This window comes from Heliconius melpomene, chromosome 10, assembly GCF_056956725.1.
Source record: "Heliconius melpomene rosina isolate 202511_hmr_F chromosome 10, ASM5695672v1, whole genome shotgun sequence".
Taxonomy (NCBI): domain Eukaryota; kingdom Metazoa; phylum Arthropoda; class Insecta; order Lepidoptera; family Nymphalidae; genus Heliconius; species Heliconius melpomene.
Window position 1 is genome coordinate 571,913 of NC_140398.1, and position 23,876 is coordinate 595,788.

At 34.0% G+C, this 23,876-nt stretch overlaps 3 protein-coding genes and 1 long non-coding RNA gene across 8 annotated transcripts in view; 1 reads left to right on the top strand and 3 right to left on the bottom strand.

Annotated features, from left to right (window-relative positions):
* Positions 1 to 10,884, bottom strand: LOC146535051 (phytanoyl-CoA dioxygenase, peroxisomal-like). The gene is made up of 7 exons (XM_085192337.1): positions 10,761 to 10,884; positions 10,063 to 10,174; positions 9,206 to 9,361; positions 1,731 to 1,877; positions 1,181 to 1,318; positions 683 to 820; positions 1 to 257 (listed from the first exon to the last, which is right to left on the bottom strand). The coding sequence occupies exons 1-7, from the start codon at positions 10,877 to 10,879 to the stop codon at positions 204 to 206; spliced, it is 864 nt and encodes a 287-aa protein (XP_085048463.1). The 5' UTR covers positions 10,880 to 10,884; the 3' UTR covers positions 1 to 203.
* LOC146535052 (uncharacterized) lies at positions 9,227 to 12,864 on the top strand. The gene is made up of 2 exons (XR_014878381.1): positions 9,227 to 9,348; positions 9,842 to 12,864. It is a non-coding gene; the product is annotated as an uncharacterized LOC146535052 (long non-coding RNA).
* On the bottom strand, positions 12,136 to 17,499 carry LOC146535053 (putative phytanoyl-CoA dioxygenase). Its single transcript, XM_085192336.1, has 8 exons — positions 17,360 to 17,499; positions 17,028 to 17,147; positions 16,451 to 16,562; positions 15,347 to 15,502; positions 14,686 to 14,832; positions 14,073 to 14,210; positions 13,387 to 13,524; positions 12,136 to 12,863 (listed from the first exon to the last, which is right to left on the bottom strand). Exons 2-8 carry the CDS (start codon positions 17,144 to 17,146, stop codon positions 12,810 to 12,812), a joined length of 864 nt encoding a protein of 287 aa, XP_085048462.1. The 5' UTR covers position 17,147; positions 17,360 to 17,499; the 3' UTR covers positions 12,136 to 12,809.
* LOC146535054 (phytanoyl-CoA dioxygenase, peroxisomal-like) overlaps positions 17,408 to 23,876 on the bottom strand; it is a 12,255-nt gene continuing 5,786 nt past the window's right edge. For 2 of the 5 annotated variants that reach the window (XM_085192334.1, XM_085192335.1), the window contains 5 exons: positions 23,351 to 23,506; positions 22,235 to 22,381; positions 20,670 to 20,807; positions 19,994 to 20,131; positions 18,681 to 19,612 (listed from right to left, as the gene is read on the bottom strand). In XM_085192334.1, the coding sequence (XP_085048460.1) occupies positions 19,427 to 19,612; positions 19,994 to 20,131; positions 20,670 to 20,807; positions 22,235 to 22,381; positions 23,351 to 23,476 (735 nt within the window). In that variant the 5' untranslated portion in view covers positions 23,477 to 23,506 and the 3' untranslated portion in view covers positions 18,681 to 19,426. Of the gene's footprint in view, positions 17,536 to 17,592; positions 18,645 to 18,680; positions 19,613 to 19,993; positions 20,132 to 20,669; positions 20,808 to 22,234; positions 22,382 to 23,350; positions 23,507 to 23,876 lie in introns of those variants that run through there. The other 3 variants (XM_085192333.1, XM_085192332.1, XM_085192331.1) reach the window with 3 other exon arrangements.

Sequence of the window (23,876 nt, forward strand, 5' to 3'; positions counted from 1 at the left end):
ATTATTATTTAAATTTTTTGTTTGTTAATTAAATTTACATTAAATTTAACAGTTTTATTTTTAAAACTTTAACATTTTTACATATAATAACTTTATTAATTACCAAAAATCCCTTTTTCAGTATAAAAAGTCCTATTTTCCCTTTCCTTTAAAAAATAATATATTCAAAACCTAAACAATATATAATATTCATTTTTACTTTTTTATAATTTAGAGCTTAAACGCTTCACAGGCTTACTTTTGAATTTCCAAGAATCCTGTAAAAATATATAAAAATATCTATATGAAGCCTATAGTGATATTATAAAACTGAAGAGCTTGTTTGGTTGAACGCACTAATCTCAGAAACTATTGCTTCGACTTGAAAACCTTTTTGTGTTGGAAAGTATAAGATCATATTAGTCGTTTCGATCCACTGCACTATCCCCGAGGCCGGACTCACCTTGCACTTGGAATGTGTCATATAATACAACAACTAGTTTTGCATTTCCATTTGAAATTGGTCTGTGCGCTATATATTTTTTTATTTTACTTTATTTTTTATTTATAGGTAATTCTATAGGTAAGATTATATTTGTAAGTGAAAACCTATGATTGCCTTATTTTTTATACAAATTGTATTTGTTTGTATTTAAGAATTTGCTATTATTTTCTTAATAATAAATAATATTTATTATCTTACCGCAAAAGACACATCAAGTCCCCGTCTTTTTCCTTCTTCTTCAATGCCTCTAGCTATTTCATCTTGTATTGAACCCCTTACATCAATGAAATTAACCGGAGCGCTCGCGTAGTGCGCTGATATACATTTTCGGAAACCCTATAAAAATTTATAAGCTTCAAGCTCTATCCTGAATGTAGCCCTGCTACAGATAGGCAGAGGAAAGCTAATTGCGTGATATTGTGTGTTGAGTTGTTGAGTGGAGCCACAGCGGGTGCTGTATAATCTCTACATATAACAAAATTATACCTGATCACCGTCTGTACATAGAAGATATATGACAAAATCTATTATTGGGGGCATTTATCGACGAACACCTAAGGCTGCACTTAATATCCGCTCTGTAGCTGCGGTAGCTTCAGTATATAATATAATACCAATAATGAAATCTGCATGAATATATATATATATATATATATAGGTACGTATTTACTGGAATAAATAATATAGTAAATTTACCTTGGTATTATTAGCACCAGATCCATGTACGAGTAGAGGATGGAAGAACACCGTGTCCCCCGGACTCATTTCCAGCTGAACGCGAGGTTCATTTGATACTTCCTGGTCTAATATACCGTGATATAGTTTGTTTGAACTCTGGTTTTTATAATGGGAACATAATTTTAATCTTTTTAATAAACTAAATATTATCATATACCTAATATATGTCTTATGTAGGTATGTCATTAAAATAGCATATTTAGTAAGTATGTATAATTTATACGTGCATACAATCTATGAGGCCAGTTGTGGCGCAGGGGCATTTTCATTTCTTCGCTCTAATGTAGAGACCAAGCGCGGCATTGAGTTCAGCTACTCAACACGCAATACCTTTCAGCGGTAAATGGGGAAAGGGGTGTCTTAGGTTCCCTCTGCCTACCCTGCTGCGTGCGGGATACAGGGTCAAGCTGATTTTTTGTATAATTTATGACATATTCTTTCTGCATATTATCCGTCACATCTACAAAGGTATTCTATTCTGCAAAAAGAAACATGAAAAATCACTTACAGGTAAATTGCCATGTGCATACAATATGTTACGTTTATGCGATTTAGGCATGACGTACAAACATCCATTGTCAATAGTGACGTCATCGATGGCAGTCCAAGACGCGATTATTTTTTCCGCCGGACGAAACGGAAAGAAGTATAAGTCCTAGAAAGAGAGAAACAATTAAAAAGAATTTTATGTGTTATAAAAACAAAAATGCTAATTATGGTAACAAGCGTGCGACTATAAACTCGACAGGTTCCCACTGAATGAAATATTTAATACTAGCAACCCGCTCACGGCTTCGCCCGCTTAAACTTAATACACTGAACCTACCGCTATGTCCCTGCATTTTAAATCTATAATATCTTCGAAAATATTAATTTAAATTACATGTTGTAAAAGGCCACATTAAATTAACAATAAATTTAAGGTACTTAATTGGATAAGGATTAATGTTGTACCTATTGCTTACATTCGGTTCAAAAATTAGTCATTATTTGTTGTAAAAAGTAAATGACAAAAAAATGTTATTGTGGTTTATCTATAAGAGAGGTACCTGTATAGTTTTGTGGAGTTCTCTGTAAACCCTTTCAAGGCATACAAGTATATTAACTTTGTAAATCTCGTAGAGTTCAACCTGAGTTTGCAATGTAAGCGAAAAATAGAAATTATTTACAACATCACATTAGAAACCTCATAAATAACAATATTTCTCTACTATACCTATAACGGATGATATTATACAAATAAATCTTTCTCATGAATTCCTTCCTCGTTTTATACTAAGTATGTAAAAAATTTCATTTTCTCGATCTGGTAAGTAGGCAACGTGCGAGGTTGAGTGGCTCTACTCAACAATGCAATGTCTCCAGAATTTGGCGGAAAGTGGAGAAAGGAGTGTATCAACACTAGTTTCCCAGGTACTACCCTACCATGTGCGGTTTACAGCGTGAAGCTAAACAAATAAATGGTAAATTCATAGGTAGAATTATAATATTTAGAATAAAAATAATTCCATTAATTTCATCGTGTTTATTTTTTTATTTTGTATGTTAATGAGGATCATAAATCCTAAAATAAAAATGCACGTTTTAAGAAAGTATAAGAAAAAGGATAAAAAATTACATGACATGGTCTTCATGGCAAAATATGTATTTATTCATTCCTAAATTTACCTTGGAAAAATAATGTTTAAACTTTTAATATTTTTATATACAATAAAACTAATTATATAAACTTTTTTAAAGGAATATGCAAATTACAGATACATCTATTACTAATTTATATTGTAGTAGGTATTATTTATAAACCCAAATAAACTTTGTACCCCTTTTTTACAAATTGTAAATTTGCCACATTTACTGTTTATTTAGAGAAGGAGATGAGGATGCACAAAAAATATATAATTCTTATTACCGTACCGTACCGTGTGACAACATTACACTTTTGTATGAAGTGACATACATAATTATCTACATGTTGCTACGGCAACGAGGTTTGTACGTGCCAATTAGTTCTCTATTTATTATAAACTAGCAGACCCGCGAACTTCGTATCGCCTTACAGTCGATTCTTTTTTTTTAATATGTATTCTACTATTCGGGACACCGGGTCAGCTAGTAAGATAAAATAATAAAGAAAGTTGATAAGTCAACAATTATATAATATCAAAAAAAAAACTTAAATCACTTTAAATTCTTGTAATATTCATTAAAAATTACAATAAAAATAACAATTTCCGATATCTTATTATGATACCTACTTATTATATTTCATTTTTACTTATTCTAATTTCAGTTTCATTTTCATTGTAGTACTTTATGGTATCCGTTATTTTTTGTTTGGTTATCTGGCGCGTAAACAAACAGAGCAGATGGTTTTCCAACACGGGTACAGGCAACATACAACAGACCATGCAAGAAACATGAGTTTTCTATATTAATACCACAAACACTTAATAACGGACCCTGGGATTTGTTTATAGTCATTGCGAAAGCAAGCCGTACTGGAAACTGTAGTCTTTTAAGCTCGTATGGTATGTCAGTCGAAATCATTGGGATGCCCCGCATCATCAAAAAGTCTTCTCCTTTATACTTTCCTTTCAATATGATTGCTTCTATTACGTTATTCATTATTTTTTTATCGCTAATCGTGTGCCTTTACAAAGTTTCGCAAAATTACAACTACACATACAAGCTTTAATTGAAGATTCTTCTTCTTCCTGGCATTAATCCCGGCTATTGCCAGGGTCTGCCTTCCTAGTCAAACTACTCCACTTCGCACGATCTTTTGCGTCCTCGGTGGTTAGATCATTGGCTCTCATGTGCTGCATCACGACATCCAACCAGCGCTTCCTTGGGCGTCCGGGAGGTCGCGTCCCAGGAACTGGTATAGCAAGGCACTTGCGTCCGACATAGTTCTTAGGCCGGCGCGTAACATGGCCAAACCATCTCAAGCGACGCTCTTGGAGCTTATCCGCTACGTCACGGACCCCAAGACTACCTCGAATGAATGTGTTGCGTATGCGGTCAGACCGCGTTACGCCGCACATCCACCTCAGCATCTTCATTTCCGTGACGTGAAGCTCCTGAGTGTGCCGAGATAGTGCTGGCCAACATTCGCTGCCGTATAAAAGAACCGGTCCGACGATGCTCTTGTATATCAGCCCCTTGAGCTTGGGTGGTATTCTGCGGTCGCAGACCACACCAGTGACCTCCCGCCATTTGGCCCAGGCAGCGCTTATCCGGCCATGGACATCGTGATCGATGCCTCCACACTCGTGCATAACGGATCCAAGGTACCTGAACTTCTCCGACTTAACGGCTGGCTCAGGACCTATAAGGATGGTGCTCGAGTCCCGGCTCCCGCAGGCCATGTACTCTGTCTTCGACACATTTAGTTTAAGACCGCCGTTCTCAAGCGTACCCTTCCAGAGGTTCACTTTACGCTCCAGCGTCAGTCGGTTCTCGGCAATGAGTGCTATGTGGTCGGCATACATCATCAGCCATGGAGCCTGGTCCTGGATGTGAGCCGAGACAGTATCGAGCACTATATTGAATAAGAACGGACCCTGGTGAACCCCCACTGTAATCGGGAAGGGTCTAGTGTCGCCAACAGCAGTCCTAACCATAGAAGCGGAATCGTAGTACATGCCTCTGATAATCTCAATATAGGCCTCAGGGATCCCTTTGGATCGCAATGCCCATCAAAGGCCTTCTGCAGATCTAAAAAGGCCACATGCAGAGCTCTCCTTTTTTCCCTGTATGCCTCCATCAAAGTATGAGGGCGAAAATGGCGTCCATGGTGCCCGATCCTGGCTGAAATCCATATTGAGACGCAGAGACAGTACACTCTCGGCGGGGCCTGAGGTCGATCATGCGCTCGAAGAGCTTCATGGTATGACTTATAAGCTTAATGCCCCTATAACTACCACAATCTTGAACACTGCCCCTTCCCTTGTAAATAGGGGTAATAAAGCTAAGCCGCCACTGATGCGGCATCTTACCAGTGTTCAAGATATGGTTAAAAAGGTCAGTAAGCATGAGCACACCAAGAGAGCCCAACGATTTCCACGCTTCGATCGGAATGTCGTCAGGTCCCACCGCTTTTCCGTTCTTCATTCTTATTCCAGAGGATGTCCTGAGTAATATCTGTCCGATATTTGTTTGTGGGCATACGGGTACGCGACCCCGGATCCTCGAGCCGCCACTCTTACATCCTCATCCAGTCCGGAAGAATGGTGTCCCCCTCCCCCCTTCCCCTTCTCCTTTCCTTAGTTCTCTCCTTCTTCTACCTATCCTACTCCTTCTATTTTACTCTCCCCTCGGTTTTTCCCCACAAAGGGGTGGCTCCAATTAAAAACTGCCAACCGCCACTTAAATGGACCATGAAGATTGTTAGGCGGAAACCCTGGCAAATCAAGTGAGTTTAAAAATTCCGGTAGATAGTTCACGACATCATCTTCATTAGTAGCCGTATCAACTGATTTATATGTCCTCATTACGCCAGGAATGACATCTTGGAAATTGAAATTTAATTCATTTATATCAGTGTGTTTGGCAGCCAGTAAAGCTCTTCCGTTCAACTAACCATGGAATAAATAATTTTCAGCAACATTTGGAAGCACTTTATGATGAATGAGTTCATCTTTGGATTACGTTAACTGACAAAAGCGATCAGGAAAGATGATGCAGCCAATCAGCGCATCTATAGAAAGTTTGCCATTACCAATATCAATGAGTTAATTACAGAATATGTCTCCAGATTGATCATTTTGCATCATGACACGAATATTCTCGCTTAAATGTAATACCTTGACATGTTCCTACAATTTGGAGGACTTTAAACATGATTTCAGTTCATCAGCTTGCTTTGAACGTGGAACCACTGGCAATGTTTGGCGAAAATCTCCTGATAATAAAATCCGTAGATCTTTTAAAGTTCTTTCTAAATTCAACTGTCAAATCAAATTAAAGTGCTTAGTAAGTGATATAATAGATGACATAGCATCTCATAAACAAAATATTTCAATTACCTGCATTTATCATCTTGATTAGGAAATCATAGCCATCTTCAACTTGCCAAAATATAATGGGATATTGCAGTGCATCATATGAGCGATGTGTTTCCTTAATACGTTGTAATCGATTATTTCACGTGACTCCAAATTTTCTCCAATGGCAACTTCATCGATAGAAGATGCATTAAAACATTGCACTTTTGAAAAATATAATTAGTTAATTGTATTCGTGAAATAATTTTTGTAATTGTTCAACTATTGACCTTTTCAGTGAATTGTTATGTGTACAACGTAGGTTGATTTCTTGTGGAGAATTTTTCATAAAATAAATTTGCTAAGACTTGTAGTCGCTATCTGGTACTGGTAACAATAAACCTGCTCTATGATATATTTGACCTTGTAACTGTTGAGGGAAAAATGTATTGTAATGCGTATGGGCTATAATAGTTATGATTAACATACATGCAACTGCAGATACTATGACAAAACTTAAAAATTAGCATTACATTTTCCCGAACTGCTTTTGTTACTCCAAATGAAGTCATTTGAAAGCAGTTGTTGTATTGTTGAATATTTTTTAAGAAGTGTATATGGAATATGCTCCTATTCCTAAAACCAATGAGTACAATGGCTCTGGAGGTGGAAGTTACGCTATCAATTTACACAACACAATCTATTGGCTTTATTTTACAATAACAATTTTTAAATTTCAATTTTTACAATAACCTTACAATATTGGCTAACTGAGTTGATAGGTCCAATAGCAACACAGCTGTAGGCACTGCTGGCATCAATTGATATATATATAACAAAAAGGAGCTCGATTCAAATTTGCACCATTATCAGTAGTAGTAAACTATCGTGCTTTACGGGTCTGTCTCAATCGATTTTTTTCACGTTCATTGCAATCTTCACGTTCTGGGCAGTACGATTAGATTCTTCTGCCTAAATTTGTCCACTGCCTTATAGAAGGCATATTTAGTAAGTCACAAATACACAACACTTTATTAATTTTATAAAATTTGTGGCTTTTAGATTTAATAATGTAGATGCACATTTACAACAAAGAGACTTTTACATTTCAAGTGACATTTTACCATAGAAATATTGACAAATATTGACATTAAAAGACTGAGATCCCAGGGCCCCCAGACCTACATCATTTTAGCAAAGCTGAAATCTAATATGTACTTAAGACTGTATGCATACTCTCTAACTTAAAAAAACCTTCAGAGATAGTGCCAACTTAAAGCACACTTCCAGTTACATTAATATAGAAATTCTCGTTTTTATATATGTTTTAAAGTAAAAAATGTATATTTCACATTCTTTCACGTGGACCTTAACTTCTGCCAAACTTCCTAAAGGTTCTTTAAAATTTAAATATATTATTTACGGACTATTTAAAGATCCCTCATATATAACCAGATCAATCCGATGGCTTCATCATTTGCCCAGAAAGAGATATACCGTTATTTTTTGCTACCTTTTAAAGGATCCTATTTTCAAATTAGTGAGTAAGCATATAATATGTAAGCATATGTCTTAACTACATGTAAGACTAATAGTCCTGGCGACTCTGGGATCTGGAGCTATAATATTTATACGATACTAACGTCAGTCAATTGTTTTGCCTTCCCGGAGTCCAGCGACTAACATTTAAACTTTATAGTAAGGTATTAAAGTCCAAATTGACTTTTAAGTATTAATACGGATCTTTTGTATGGGAATGTAGAAAAGTGTTGTTTTTATATCTTTTCTGGCAATTTTTTAAAGTTGGATCCAATTTTTTTTTATTTCAACAGAAAATGCTCATCACGCTGAATAACTTTTCCTAAAGCGTTGTATTGATATCTCTTATAGATTAGGCGGGCTGCTAGGGTTTCACATCAGGTATTCGGGCTATCAAAATAAATTATAGCCTATATGTAGGCGAAGACTAATGGCTATGCGACAAAAGAAGTTTCATTTAAATCCGTCCAGTAGTTTTTGCGTTAAAGAGTCACAACAGACAGACAGACAGACAAGAATTCCAAAAATTATATTTTTCTCTTCTATTAGTTGTATTAAGTCCCCCTGAAGTGTTTTTTTTAGTTTATATTCAATGTACAGATTTTACCCCCTTAACAGTTTTATTATATATATAGATATAGATATCTCATATAAATAAAAAAATACAATAAAATCTGAAAGGATCGGTGTCTGTATATGGAAGATATGTTTTTGGTGGCATTTACTAACCTAAATACATTGTTATATAAAAAAATTATAATAACTGCTTAACCGATTTAATTATACTTATAAACGGTCACGTCGGTAAGGCTGCTGAGCCATTTGAATATGTTCAAGGAGTTTTTAGATGCGGTCTTAGTACAGAGGGAGAAAATATTCTGAGAACCTATGTTGCGTATTATCTGGCCGTCATGAATACGTTCTACCTGATGCATGCTTGCAGTCGGACATCCTGGCAGACTCTGCTCGAGATGCTTGGGATCGAGCACAATCAGCAATAATTGCGAGGGTCAAGCGAATTTTTGGCGTTTCAAAGGGAGTAATTGAGACATGGTGGTGGAATGAAAAGGTGTAGGAAGTGATCCGTGAAAAAAAAGCTGCCTTTAAAGAGGTTCGACCCCCACTACAGTGTTAAGATCCGCCATTAAAATTGCAATGTCTCGATTTCGAAAGTGTTTTAGTATTTAGTACTATCACTCGTATTTAGTACTATCTATTTTTGTCTATTTGTCTGTGATTTTGTGCACGTTAATCTCGGAAACGGCTTAACTGCATTTTAATCCAATGCATATTTTAGTAAACTTTCATTAACATTTAGCGATGGTTTTATTCTAATATTTGTTATTAAAAACTATATCAATTTATTCCCGCAGATGAAGTCACAGGCGCAAATATAGCTAAGAAATAAAACATGAAGCTGGATGAAAAATACCTATCTACATTAGAAAGTAAAACTTACCTGATGTGCCGCATGCCTGAGGCTGCCTGGTGGTTTGTTAATGAACATGCAATGCATAACATCTATGTCTTCACCTATAAACTGTGACAACACGTGCAGCAAACGCGGGTGTTCTGAGTATGTCATGAAAACATCGTCATACTGTAAGTCTTGTACCTGCGTGGAAGAAAATACTTTAATTAGGGTATTAAAGATAAAAAAGGCATATTTAGATTTATATTTCAGCTTCACGCCGTATCCCGTACACAGCAGGGTAGGCAGAGGAAACCTAGTGTTAAGATATTCTATTCCCCACTTTCTGCCGAATTCTGGAGGCATTGCGTGTTGAGTGGCAGAACTCAAAGCCTCGCTTTGCCTCGATACCAGAGCGAAGAAATGGAAATATAAACGTAAATAAATATTTCACTTTCTCGAGTGTAAATCGAAGCCGCAAAGCCTTGACGTCTATGTAACAGGGTAGGCATAAAGAACCTAGTTTTGAGACTTCCCTATATAAGTATCACATATCGCCCAATTTTGAAGGCATTGTTCGTTGAGTGGTTTGTTACCAGAGTAGGGAAATTAATATTGCATGATACGGCGTGAAGGTATAAAAAAGCACAACAGTTACTCATTTTGTTTTTTTTTTTTCATCAGCCTATCGCCGTCCACTGCTGAACGTAGGGCTCTCTCATCAAGCGCCAACCATCCCGGTCTTGGGCTTCTCGCATCCATCCGATGCCAGCCACCTTCTTTAAATCGTCCGTCCATCGTGCTGCAGGGCGTCCTACACTACGCTTGCCTAAGCACGGTCTCCACTCTAGCACGTAGTAACTCATTAAGTATGAGAAAATATCGACAATAGTTGTTTTACCCACCTTGTTTATCAAGTGTTCGCCGACAAGTCCTTTATCTCTCAGGTTGTTTTCGCTTACAATTGTCATCGAACCCCTACCTATTTGACCATTGCAAACTTGAAGGAACCTTTGCCTGTTATTTTTTTTTTATAATATTAACAGGAAAAATGTGTTTATTATGAAAAAATATACTTTATTAGTTATCTTATGTCATAGCTTAAAGTAGTTATGCTAAGGAGTCTTAATGGTAACGGATTGACTCAACACTAGACACCCAGGATCGCTCTGCTTACTCTACCAAAAAAATATATAATTAATATGTGATCTTACTATAATATTCAGTCATCATTGAAAATTAAAAAGAAAACATCTTCTTTAGAAATATAAAGGCAACGTTTATGCAAAGAAAAATTACCTTATTAAAGTTAATACAACCTCTTTATGTATGTATAAATAATAATTTTACTTTGTTTTTAAAATGGTCGTCGTGGCTCCGGGGTACAAGGGTGTGACTACTACTAATGCGACGGTTGCGGGTTCGATCCCCACTCGAGGGAATGAATTCTTATTTCTTAATATTTCCATTTCTTAGCTCTGACACCAAGGCAATAATAACACGGCGTTCCGCTACTCAATACGCAATGCCTCGCAAAATGCGGCTCAAAATGGCCTGCTGCTGCTATTTGCGGGATAAAGCGTGAAACTGTCATTCTACTTACTTGCAGTTATATAAAGTTGCAAAGTCGAGAAATCCTTTTATAACTAAATATCCATTGTCTTCGTAAAATTGGTATTGTTCGGGTGATAGAAAATATGTGTTGGGCAGTTCAGATGGCATTCTGTTAAAAGCTAAATTTATGAGAATGAATGTAAGATTTATTGTAAGAAAAATATACTTATTATTACGAAAATAATTTTTAATTCTATAATCTCTAATTTTTTTCTAATTTTTTCTGCGTCAAGGTGTCAAAAAGAAAATTTGAGTTTAATAAAATATATATATATATATATTATACTTATGTTTATATTCTGTATGAGTACGGACTAAATGCAAAGGTTTATTTTGCTAAATATTTAATTATTTCAAGTGCACTAAGAACTTTAAGTTACTTATTGTGATAACTAATGACCACTGAACGCTTACCACTTATCAAATGTACGTTCTTTAAAGAATGCTGCCGTTATCATAAATAAAATTACCCAAAAAATAACACACATTATCAATTTTTAGGGAAAAATAAAATGCAGTTTCGTCGAATTATTTTTTCAATTTTGTAATAAAATATACATATTTGAATACATACTATATAGAGTAATATTCAACAAAATAAGACAGTTTACTTATTCAGAAAAAGATAAATTATTAAGTGGACCAATAAACATTTTATACAAGTAAATTGCACATTTAAAAACCCTGGACTAATAAATAGTCCGTCTTGGCAAAGTGCTGCATTTTCGCTTATAAAAAAAGTCGCACTCAAATCGGTCCATCCGTTCAGGAGTTATGGTGTCACAGAAAGACAGACAGGTCAAACTCAGATAAGTCATACTCTTCTTGCGTCGGGTCTCGGTCACTTTTGTAAAGTTTCATACTTGATGTTCATTTTTACTTTTTTAATTACTTTATTTCTTTGATCCCGCGAAATTTTATTTATTTTATTTAGTGTAAAGCATTATACTACTTTATTTACATATACTTTTTGACTTTTTTGTGGCACAGCGGGTCTTCCCAGTCGGGGAAAAAAAATATTTAATATTTTTTCCTCGCTCTAACAAAGAGACATAGCGCCGCAGGTTGAGTTCCGCCACTCAAGACGCAATGCCTCCAAAACTTGGCTAAAACAGGGAAACATAAGTGTCTAAATGGGAATGGAATGTGTTAATACTAGATCCCCACGTTCCCTCTGTCTACCCTGTATTGTACACTTCTATATTGCGGGATATAGCGTGAGGCTGAAGCAAAAATCTTTTGATGATGATCTCTGAACGGGGGTCGGTGAATTAGTAAGAATTTTTTAGCGCACACAGGAGGGTGTAGAGGGAGCCTAGTGTTACCAAATATATAACATATAACGAAGCAATGAGAAACAAATGTGTTAAAAAACTATTTATTTTATAATTTAATTAAACAACTTTAAAAATATCACAATGTCAGTTTTGATTATATAAAAATATTTTCACCTCAACCTTATAATGTAAAATTAGCTTCACGCAACATAGTGTTGAAACACCCGTTTCCCACTTTCCACCGATTTATAATCTAAACATTTCTAATTATTTAAAACTTCAAGCTTATTAGCAATTTAGTACTTGAGTATGTTTAAAAAATATATATAATAACACATAAAAAATAAGATACATTTATTCTATTTTATAATGCTACACAAAAAAATAATAAAAAAAGAAAAATATAGAAAAAATACAAGTAAAAGAGTAATCTCTTGAAGGCACAAAAAATAACACATTTTTATTAATAACTAACTTGTCATCAAGTTAGAAAGTTTATATTTATACTAAATAAGTGTATATTTTATATGGAAGTTGTGATAGTTATTCTTATAAATAATATATTATATGCATATTATTAAAGTTATAGCCATGTTTTATATGTTAAAGTTTATAACTTTAAAAATATCATAATTTATTTATATAAATACAAAGTTAATCCCCATAAAACCTTTTTTAGTATAAAAAGTAAGAATAAAACATTTACTTTTAAAGAATAATATAATATGTCTGGCCATATCTAAGTAATATTAGCTTTTCTTTTACAATTTAGAGCTTAAACGTCTCACAGGTTTACTTCTGTACTTCCATATGTCCTGTAAAATAAAATATATATCAAAAATAAAATGTACATTACTATAATAAAGCTGTAGAGTTTGTTTGGTTGAGAGCATTAATCTCAGGAAGTGGTTCGAGTTGAAAAAATACTTTTGTGTTAGGTAGTCCCAGTAGAGTTTAGACTATATTACATGACTTTAATCGCTTCAATGTAAATAAATAAATAAATCAGCGTCAGCCGAATCCCGAAGCCCGAATACAGCAGGGTAGGTAGAGGGAATCTAGTGTTACCTAAGACACTCCGTTCGCCACTTTCCGCCTAATTCTGAAGGCATTGCGTGTTGAGTGGCGGAACTCAACGCGGCCCTTTACCTAGACGCCAGAGCGAAGAAATGGTAATATACATTTAAATAAATATTTCATATCCTCGAATGGGGATCAAATCCACAATCAGTCGGTTTACAGTCACACTTTTTGCGCCACGACTGACCTCTATATATATATTATAAAATAATATGTACTTTTTAATAAATAAATAAATAAAAAAATCTATTAGCTTACCACAAAAGACACGTCAAATCCGCGTCTTTTTCCTTCATCCTCAACCTCCTTGGCTATTTGGTCTTGTATTGTACCCTTCACGTCCACGAACTGTACTGCAGAACTCGCATAGTGCGCGGATATACTTTTGCGAAAACGCTATAAAAACATATGTATATAGTAAATTTACATTGCAGTCGTGACGCAGGAGCAAAAAGTGTGATCTGGTGTTGAGGCAGCGTTGAATTCTGGCACTCAACACGCAATGCCTTCAGAATTCGGCGGAAAGGCTGGAACGGAATTAACATTGGGTTCCTTCTGCCTACCCTGCTGTGCACAGGATGATTTAATTATTATATTTCGTCGCTCTCATAGATGAAATGCCGCTTTGAGATCCGCCAGTCAACAGTGTATCGATTTTTTTTTCATTTTTAGCCATCAGAACTTTTTTTAGAAATCGTATAAACGTAGCAGAAATTAGACCAGAAATTATCCAAGCCACTAAGGCATACGTCCTCATTTAAGCTAACTAGAAATTATTATATGTTTCTTATATTACCTCGTCTCGAAAATTCGTCATTCCTCAAAGTGGAATTCAAACCTAAAACTGTTGCGTTTACTGTCAAACAAACTTGTGGACAAAACTATATTTACTTTAAATTATCATTTGCATTTATCTAGTGAAATAAATAACATAGTAAATTTACCTTAGTATTATTAGCTCCAGATCCGTGTATAAGTAAAGGATGAAAGAACACCGTGTCCCCCGGACTCATTTCCAGCTGTACCCGCGGTTCATTTGATACTTCCGGGTCTAAAATACCGTGGTATAGTTTGCTTGAACCCTGTTTTATATTATATATTAGAGATGTTAATAATTTAAATAAAACGATGTATGTTACCCTTTTTTTGTCTGTCATACTAGTAATATGTGGATTTATTTCCGGGTACCGTGTTATAGTTTGTTTAAACCCTGTTTTACATACATTACATAGGTACAATGTTTGTTCATTGTACATAGTTAAGTTATATGTAATTATATACATTATACAAAATACTGAACAATTAACTTGAAATGCTTATTTCTAGTATAGCATTATTAAAGTGTTTAAACTGAGGTAATGGTTATCGATTTACATAGCATTTAGGAACATTGAAGTGTTATATTCATTTAATAGATATTATATCTATTCTTTTTTTGCATATTCTAAACAATATATCTTTAAAGTGGTAAAAAGTGGAGAACGGTATGTCCTAAAACACCTGTCAATAAACATTCTATCCTATAAAATAAAAAAATAAAAAATTAAAGATACTTACAGGTAAATTATCATGTGCATACAATATATTACGTTTATGAGATTTAGGTATGACGTATAAACATCCATTGTCTATAGTGACATCGTCGACAGCCGTCCAAGACGCGATTATTTTTTCCGCCGGACGAAAAGGAAAGTAGAATAAGTCCTAGAAATATAGATATATACAATTTAAAAAAATATACTAATTAATATTTAATTATATTTTCTACCAGGAGTCCATGGAAGCCGGTCTGGCTTCACCCCTTTGGCCTTTTTTGTTATAATAACTGATAGCTACAGGTTTATACTTGTTTGTTTTTTTTTGAAAAGGGCTAAGCTGCTGTTGACCTCTCCGTGTCGAGCTCCTGTCACTCAAAAATACGGGTATACAGTTTACTTTTCTATTACCTGTCTTTTTTAGTTATCTTTTTTTATTCTCCGCATTTTCCGAATACCGTTTTCTAATAATATTAGCCTATGTTTTTGTCGGTCGTTTTCTTTTAATTTTAAATTATTATACAGCCTTTGTTCGAAGCAGTTCTATGACTTCGTTTGTTAACTATTTTATTGAACTTTATTATTTCCTTGGGATATTTATTTTAAATTACTTTCACACTGCTAAGGTATTATAGTATTAGTGTGTAGTGGCGAAAAAATCTCAAAAAAGAAATATAACTAACCTGATGTGCTGGATGTCTGACACTGCCTGGTGGTTTATTAATGAACATAGTATGCATAACATCTATGTCGTCACCTATAAACTGCGACAGCACGTGGAGCAAACGCGGGTGTTCGGTGTACGTTATGAAGACATCGTCGTAATGTATATCTTGTAACTGGCGGGAGGAAAATACCTTCATTAGGTTATTGAAGTTATAATTTTACGCATAATCAATGGGACACGACAATTGGAGAGGTATGGCAAAACGTAATAGGTATACAGCTACAAACTGTATAATTCCCCCATTTTCCCACAATTATCAATAGAAATGGCATCTTTTAAATATTGCATGTATCAAACTTTAAAATAATAGTTTACTAAAACCTAAGAGAAAAACCTATGAGCAACCGATATTAGATAAAAAAAAAGTTTACTTATAATTAAAACATGTCATGAATACAAAGAAAACAAAAGAAAAATAACAAAAAACGGCATGACTGGCAGTTACTCATTCAATTATATACTGCATACAACTTACAAGCAATTATACTTAATGGTTACAATATAACAAATGATGATCATACATGCATACATATATATTTATATTTACCATAGCAACTTCTAACACTCGCTATACAAATGTGTATATGGCCAAAATGGAATAGAAATGTGAAGTTTGTTACGTTGACTTTATAAATTTTATGTATATACGGGGGAAGCATAGGAAACGTAGTGTTCACACACTCCGCTCTCTACGCACCGACCAATAACTGCGTGTTAAGTGACGGTACTAAACGCCGCACTTTGTCTAGTTACCAAAGCAAGGAAATGAAAATAGCCCATTACCAAGTAGGAATCGAATCCTTAACCATAGTGTTTATAGCCAGAGGCTATGCCACTGCATTTCGGCGATTTTTATAGCGTGATAGTTAGAGAGAACGTAATGTGAAGACACTCTGTACGCCACTGTCCGACCTATGTTCAATGATTTGGCTTGTTACCAGAGTTGGGAAATAAAATGTACTATATGCGGAATACAGTGTGAAGTCATAAAAACACAACAGTAATTTAAGCACTATAAAATTACGAACAATAGTAATTGCACAATCATTATTTTACTCACCTTGTTTATCAAGTGTTCACCTACAACACCTTTATCTTTAAGTTTGTTTTCCTTCACAACTGTCATAGAACCTCTCTCCACTTGACCCTTGCACACTTGAATGAACCTTTGCCTTTTAAATATTTTATTATGTTATAGGAATAATATATATTTATTTAAAAATAAATAATATTTATTTAAATAAAAGATTTTGGTGGAAAGTGGAACATTTTAACAGCGAACCAATTGTGTTGTAACACTAGATTCCCAGGTTCCAGATTACCTTGCTATGTGTGGGATACAGAGTTAGGCCAAAAAGAAAATAAATCATATTAGCTTTAACTAATTTAAATTGTCTAGCAGGATAGGCAGATTACAGATAATGAAAGACAAGCTCTGTCTCAATATTATTCAATATCCCGAATGGAGATTGAACCAACCACAATTGCGCTAATTCTTTTGTGAGGAATACATTTAGAAAGACAACAATGATTCTAGCAATAAGTCGCGTAAAAAAATCTGTAGGTAACTTACTTTTATTTTGAATTAAGAAATTTTAATGAATATAAATCTTCTTTATTCACGAAATTCTACTTACTTGTAGTTATATAAAGATGCAAAGTCCAGGAATCCTTTTATAACTAAATATCCATTGTCTTCATAAAATTGGTGTTGTTCAGGTGATAGAAAATATGTGTTGGGCAGTTCAGATTGCATTCTGTTAAGAGTACGAAAATAATTTATACTAATGTTATATAATATCGAAAATTGTAATATTAATTTTGTGTAATTTATCATAAATTTATATTATTAAGAACATCTGTTTATTAGTCACTGAAATAAGAACTTGTTTCTTAATTTATATAATTAAAAAATATTAGAAAGAAAACGTACACTTATTATTTTTATAAATTGATTAATAATACTCACGTTTATATTTTGTGTAAGTACGGATTACATGCAAAGTTTATTTTGCTAAATATTTCATAAATTTTTAATAATTTCAAGGGGACAAACAACTTTATCTAAGCTATTGACAAGTTGACAACAAATGACGTTAATGACGTTCTTTAACAAGTGCTGCCGTTGCCATAAATAAAGTTACCCTAAAAATTCAAAATCATTAAATCACATTTTGCATTTTAGGTAAAAAAAAACTACAATTTTCCTTATTCTTAGTATTTAATATAAAATTATACAAATTGTACACAAAAAATTTAAAATAAGACATTATTATTTGATATTTTGTATAAAATTTATTTTATAAAAATTTACCAGTGATTTGTAAACTTCTAGTTATTTGAATTAAATTTTGAAGTTTTACAATTGTACGTATAAAAGTAATATTTTAACTATATTGCGTTCATCGTATCAACATTTAAAAGCAAAAAATAAACTTTAGTAAAATTTATTCTTTGTCAGTCATAGTATATCTAGTATGTACTGCTGATGTTCCGTTCCGGGAACGTAGTAGTCTAGATGGCTGTTCCGGAACGTTTCCGGCAACATGAACTTAACAGTCCCTTTTCATTTGAAACAGGAATATACAAGTCTGTCTGTCAAAACAATTCTGTTCAGACTGTTCATTTTTTTCACTTGCGTTCAATGGTTCTAAGCCGTTCCACTAATTCCAACATATCAAATTCCGAGTTTATTTGAAACTGTACTGTTAGGATCATTCATTTAAACAAATAACACAATATATAGCAGTGAAAAACAAATATGTAAAAAATATTTATATCATTTTGTAATTTAAATAACAACTTCACTTAAAAAATATCACATGTCAGTTTTTATTATCACCTCCTCCTTATAATGTCAAGATTTATATATTTCTTTTATTTAAAAGTTTAAGTTGAGCAAATGAAAAAAATACCATACTGTTTGTAAGAAAAAAAAGCAAAAGCATAGAATATATAATGCTTATTTATATTATAACGCGCGGTAGCGTGTGCCAAGTTCGGTAAAACAGAACTGGCGAGCAGCACCGTGTGTTATTTTACACGAACCATTTGAAGCCACTTAGTTTTTATCTTATTAAAAAAAAAAATATTAAAGAATATAATACTATTTAGTTAATCCCCAAAAATCCGTTTTAGTATAAATAATGTTAGCATTTTCTTTTCAAAATATATTATCCAACACCTAAACGATTTTTTTTTTATAATTTAGAGCTTAAACGTCTCGCAGGCTTACTTCTGTATTTCCATGAGTCCTGTAAAATAATATATATTAAAAATAAAAATTTTTACTAATATAAAATACTAGCGGACACGCGCAGCTTCGCTTGCGCATAAAAGGGTGAATTCTAATAGCCCATGAAACATGTGTTCAATGAAATATTTTTAAGAGTCTAAATTTTAAATTTTATAAAAATCGATGGCGATTTAAAGATTTTTCCATACAAACTTTCAACCCCTTATTTACAACCTTAGGGGGTGAATTCTAGAAAAACATGAAAGATATGTTCAATTAAATATTTTTAAGAGTCTAAATTTCTAATTTTATAAAAATCGGTGGAGATTTAAGAATTTTTCCATATAAACTTTCAACGCCTTATTTGCACCCTTATGGAAATAATTTTAGAAAACCATGAAATACGTGTTCAATTAAATACTTTTAAGAGTCTGAATTTTAAAATTTTATAAGAATCAGTGCCGATTTAAATTTTTTTCCATACAAACTTTCAACCCCTATTTAACCCCTTTAGGGTTAAAATTTTTCAAAATCCCTTCTTAGTGGATGTCCAGATTACGAAAGTAAACATCTGTCCAAATTTTACGTTTCTACCCTCAGCGGTTACAGCTGTGCGCGCGTCTTACCTCAGTCAGTGAGGACAAGTCCTTTTATATATATAAATAGATTATATAGCATTTGTTTCATTGAGCACTAATCTTAGGAAGTACGGGGTTCAATGGAAAAGTTACAATTAAATATATTGTGTCATAATTTTGCTCAAATTTTCAATCTTTTATTTTTTTTTATCTTTTTTCAGTTTCAGGCTATATCCCGCAAATAGCAGGTACTTAGAGGAAACCGTCTAGCGTCTTCACAGTAGGTTTCCTCCGAGTACCTGTTCCTCACTTTCTGCCGAATTATCAAGGCATTCCGTGTTAAGTGGGAATCGAACTTAGAATCATCGTGAATGAACCAAATGCTTGTGGCACTGAGCCATGACGGCCTCTGAAAAAAATTATCACTAATTTAGCACTTTTAAAAATGAGGTTGTCAATTCAAATATAATTTAGGAGAATTCTTGTATTTAAAGAAGTCTTTCAAGATTTTTTTGTTATATGGAATAGAGAGAAACCAAAGTAAACAAAAGCATGGATCTTTTTCTTACGAGTAAAGGATGAAAGATCACTGTGTCTCCCGGACTAATGTTCGATTGTACCCGGGCTTTACTTTGTTACCAGAGCGAGGAAATGAGAATATTAAACATTTAATTTTCTGAAATGCAAAACCGAACCCACAACCTGTCGCGTGCGCAACATTCGCACGCACAAGCCCTTGCCCCTCGAATAATAAAATAGAGTAAATTATGATTTAACATTATAAACTTACCGCAAAAGACAAGTTATACCCCCGTCGTTGTACCTCAGCTTCAACATCTCTAGCTATTTGGTCTTGTATTGAACCTCGTACGTCCAGGAACTGTACTGTAGCATGCGCATAGTGCGCTGATATGGATTTGCGGAAACGCTATATAAATACACATATGATATACAAATAAAATTTACTTAAACAAAGATAAATGTTATTTTAACATATTTCAAAATTTTAAGTGTCCCACATTAGGGAAAGACAAAATATTTTAGAAAACAAATTAAATATTAAATAAATTGTGGGTTCGATCCCCACTCGAGGAAATGAAATATTTATTTAAATTTATATTTCCATTTCTTCGCTTCGCTTCGGTGTCAAGGCAAAGGGCGGCGTTGAGCTCCGCCCCTCAACACGCAATGCCTCCAGAATTTGGCGGAAAGTGGGCAACGGAGTGTCTTAGCACTAAGTTCCTTCTGCCTACCCTGCTGTGTGCGGGATACAGCGTGAAGCTGATTTGATTTGTTTTTTTTTTTAACAAATTAAATATGTAAGTAAAGTGTTAAGTAGCGGCGTTAGAGGCAGGAACCTAAATATTACGTACAAACTATTCGGCCCTCATACTTTTTCTTCCTATTTTATAAAATTTAAAATTTCTAACTTAAAATAGACGTGTAAAAATAATTATTAAAATTACCTTAGTATTATTAGCACCAGATCCGTGTATAAGTAAAGGATGAAAGAACACCGTGTCCCCCGGCCTCATTTCCAGCTGTACCCGGGGTTCATTTGATACTTCCGGGTCTAAAATACCGTGGTATAGTTTGTTTGAACCCTGTTTTACATGATATATAGATATATGTTATACAGGGTGGAATTGTCAGCGCCACTTTAAATGAAACCACAGTTTTAACTACTCTATAAAAGCCTAATATAATTCGGAAAAAAAAAATATTCTCAAAAATGAAAAAGTTTTTTTTTTCAAACAAAATAAATAATAAAATTATCGTTTTAAAATAAAACGCCATTTGTAAAGTATAACATAGGCACGCACACACTTACCTATCAAAGCGGCAACGTTGCATACGTATGTGTGCGTGACTCGAAATACAGATATGGATAAAAATCGTGAAATGAAAAAAAAATCCTACGTCCAAACCGTTGAGGTACCTTGATTATTTATTTAAATTCTGGGTTTGAAATATTTTACCCTATATGCAGTTTCAGTAAAAGAAGCGCTGCCTCTTCCACCCTGTATACATTTAAGACACATACGTACTTAGCAATTAACGTAATCATTTAAATAATATAAAATTAAGGATGCTCACACTAATACAGCACATTTAAAACTTGTTTAAACTGAGGAAGTGTTTGTGATTCAAATATCATTTATCTTGTATTTGTAGAGTATTTTTTCAATTTCTCTTCGTAATATGAAACAGAAGTTTACAAATAGTTCAGTGTACAGGTAAAGGATGAAAGAACACTGTCTCCCGGACTCATTTTCAATTGTACCCGGGTTTTCATATATAGATATAATCCTATTTTATATATATATATAGGTGCATATTTAATAGTGCATATTTATTCAAGTATCTTAATACTTTGTCTGCCTATTTTACTAATATTATTGTACCCTATTTAATCAGTAAATGAATCCCATTTGGAATGAATTATTATATATTATTTTGTTTATTTCTTCGCTCTGGTAACAAGGCAAAGCGCGGCGTTGAGTTCCGCCACTCAACAGGCAATCCCTCGAAAATTTGGCGGAAAGTGGAGAACTGAGCGTCTTTACACTATGTTCATCTACCTTCCTTGCTATATGCGGAGTACAGCGTGAAGATGAAGAAAAAGAACCCTATTTGATGCTTCTAGGTTTAGTATATCTACCGTAGTATAGGTTGTTTGAACCGGTAACATAATTTTAATAACTTAAACTGAAGGAAGCTAAAATTAAAATGAAGCTTAGTGGCATACAATACAATAATGTAGAATACAATGGATGTATTCTTTTGTATTGTACGCCACTAAGATATTAATTTAAATATATTTTTTAGATATTAATCTAAGATATAAACAATGGAGGTCGATTCAAAGTTCATTTTGGAACCTTTTTATATTTATTGAATATCCTATCCTCTCTGCATATTTTCCATCTTATGAAATATCTTTATAAAGGTAAAAGAAGGAGAAACAGAGTGTCATTAGGACACTACATTCCATCCTGTAAAAATAAATAAAAAGAATATAAATACTCACAGGTAAGGTTTCATGTGCATACAATATGTTTCGTTTATGAGATTTAGGTATGACGTACAAACATCCATTGTCTATAGTGGCGTCATCGACAGCCGTCCAAGACGCGATTATTTTTTCCGCCGGACGGAACGGGAAGTAGAATAAGTCCTAGAAATATTAAAATATACTATTTAAGAAGGGCTGTGAGTAGGGTCAGGTAGTAAACAGTGGCCCAGTAGTACACAGTGCACCACTACTCATATCTCAAAAACGCAAATTTGTAAATCTGTGTTGCGAACGCAACCCCGACGACCCAATTACAGTCGCAAACGCCCAATACATAGACAGGATTTTCTCCTCAGTCTCACGACACACTTTCCGCCGCCGTAAGAGGCGGCGAGGCCAGTTCTATCCTACGGCACGTCCGAGCCTCGGCGCGACAGGGCCCAACAGTCACACTGGGCAAAAATGTATGGAAAGTGGTCTACGAACCAAGTGAGTGGTGGTGTTATTTGAGTATGGTGACATCAACCACACCATTGTGTAAAGGGGCATCAAAACCTAACCCGGGAATTTCGAGAAAAAGTAATAAAAAATAAATATTTGAAAATATATTAATTTTTTATTACTTTTCAAGTATTTATTAAAAAGTAAGTAATATTTATTACTTTTCAAGTAATAAAAAATAATTAAATTAATTAATTTTAGAATTTAAATATTTCGAAACTACCAGGTCAAAACGTGGTTCTTAGAATATACAAAACCTTAAAACTCACTCTACTCACACAAAAGCAAATTTTATGTATTATGAAACTAAAATTACTTAAATTCTAGACATTTTTATCTTTTCTCAGTCAAAATAATAAACTTTTGAAATATTTACATTAAAATATTTAATATCGTGGTGCATAGGGGCAGGCAACTCTCTATAAAAGCGATAGTTATGGATTCCACCTCAATCAAAAAATTTTGACATTAACCTCTGTTATCCGTGTTCCGTGTATCCGTGTTGGGTACACGGAATATCTCGAATTCTAGCAGAAAGTTTAAAACAGCGACTTCACACTAGGTTCTATATGTCTGTAGGTGTACCCCGTTATACGGGAAAAAAATTATGCAGCTCAAAAAAAAACTTACCTGATGTGGCGGATGCCTGACACTACCTGGCGGCTTATTAATGAACATACTGTTCATAACTTCTATGTCGTCACCTATAAATTGCGATAAAACATGGAGCAAACGCGGGTGTTCCGTATATGTCATGAAAATATCATCGTAGTGTATATCGTGTATCTGGAGGGGAGGAAAATATCCGAATTAAATTATTACAGTTAAATAATTAAAAAAATATTTTTATATTTATGATAGAGGCCAGTTGTGGCGTAGAGGCAAAAAGCTGCAAAATCGACTGGTTGTGGGTTCGATCCCCAGTCGAGGAAATGAAATATTTATTTAATTTTATATTTTCATTTCTTTCCTCTGGTGTCGAGGCAAAGCGCGGCGCAAACACGCAATGCTTTCAGATTTCGGCGGAAAGTGGTAATGGAGTGTCTTAACAATAGGTTCCCTCTGCCTACCCTGATGTGTGTGGGATACAGCGTGAAGTTGAACATAACTGAACATATAATATGGGGTTCAGACACGAAGTCACTGAATCTAAAAA

Bases quoted from the DNA above. Each gene is read 5' to 3' on its own strand.
- LOC146535053 (XM_085192336.1), bottom strand. From the start codon at position 17,146: ATGCAATCTGAACTGCCCAACACATATTTTCTATCACCTGAACAACAC. The intron at 14,211-14,685 runs GTAAGTATCTTT...AATATAAAACAG, and splicing joins ATGCACATGATAATTTACCT to GGTTCAAGCAAACTATACCA. The intron at 13,525-14,072 runs GTAAATTTACTA...ATGTTTTTATAG, and splicing joins CTGGAGCTAATAATACTAAG to CGTTTTCGCAAAAGTATATC.
- LOC146535051 (XM_085192337.1), bottom strand. From the start codon at position 10,879: ATGCCATCTGAACTGCCCAACACATATTTTCTATCACCCGAACAATAC. The intron at 10,175-10,760 runs GTAAGTAGAATG...AAAAAATAACAG, and splicing joins GCAACTTTATATAACTGCAA to GCAAAGGTTCCTTCAAGTTT. The intron at 821-1,180 runs GTAAATTTACTA...AAATTTTTATAG, and splicing joins CTGGTGCTAATAATACCAAG to GGTTTCCGAAAATGTATATC.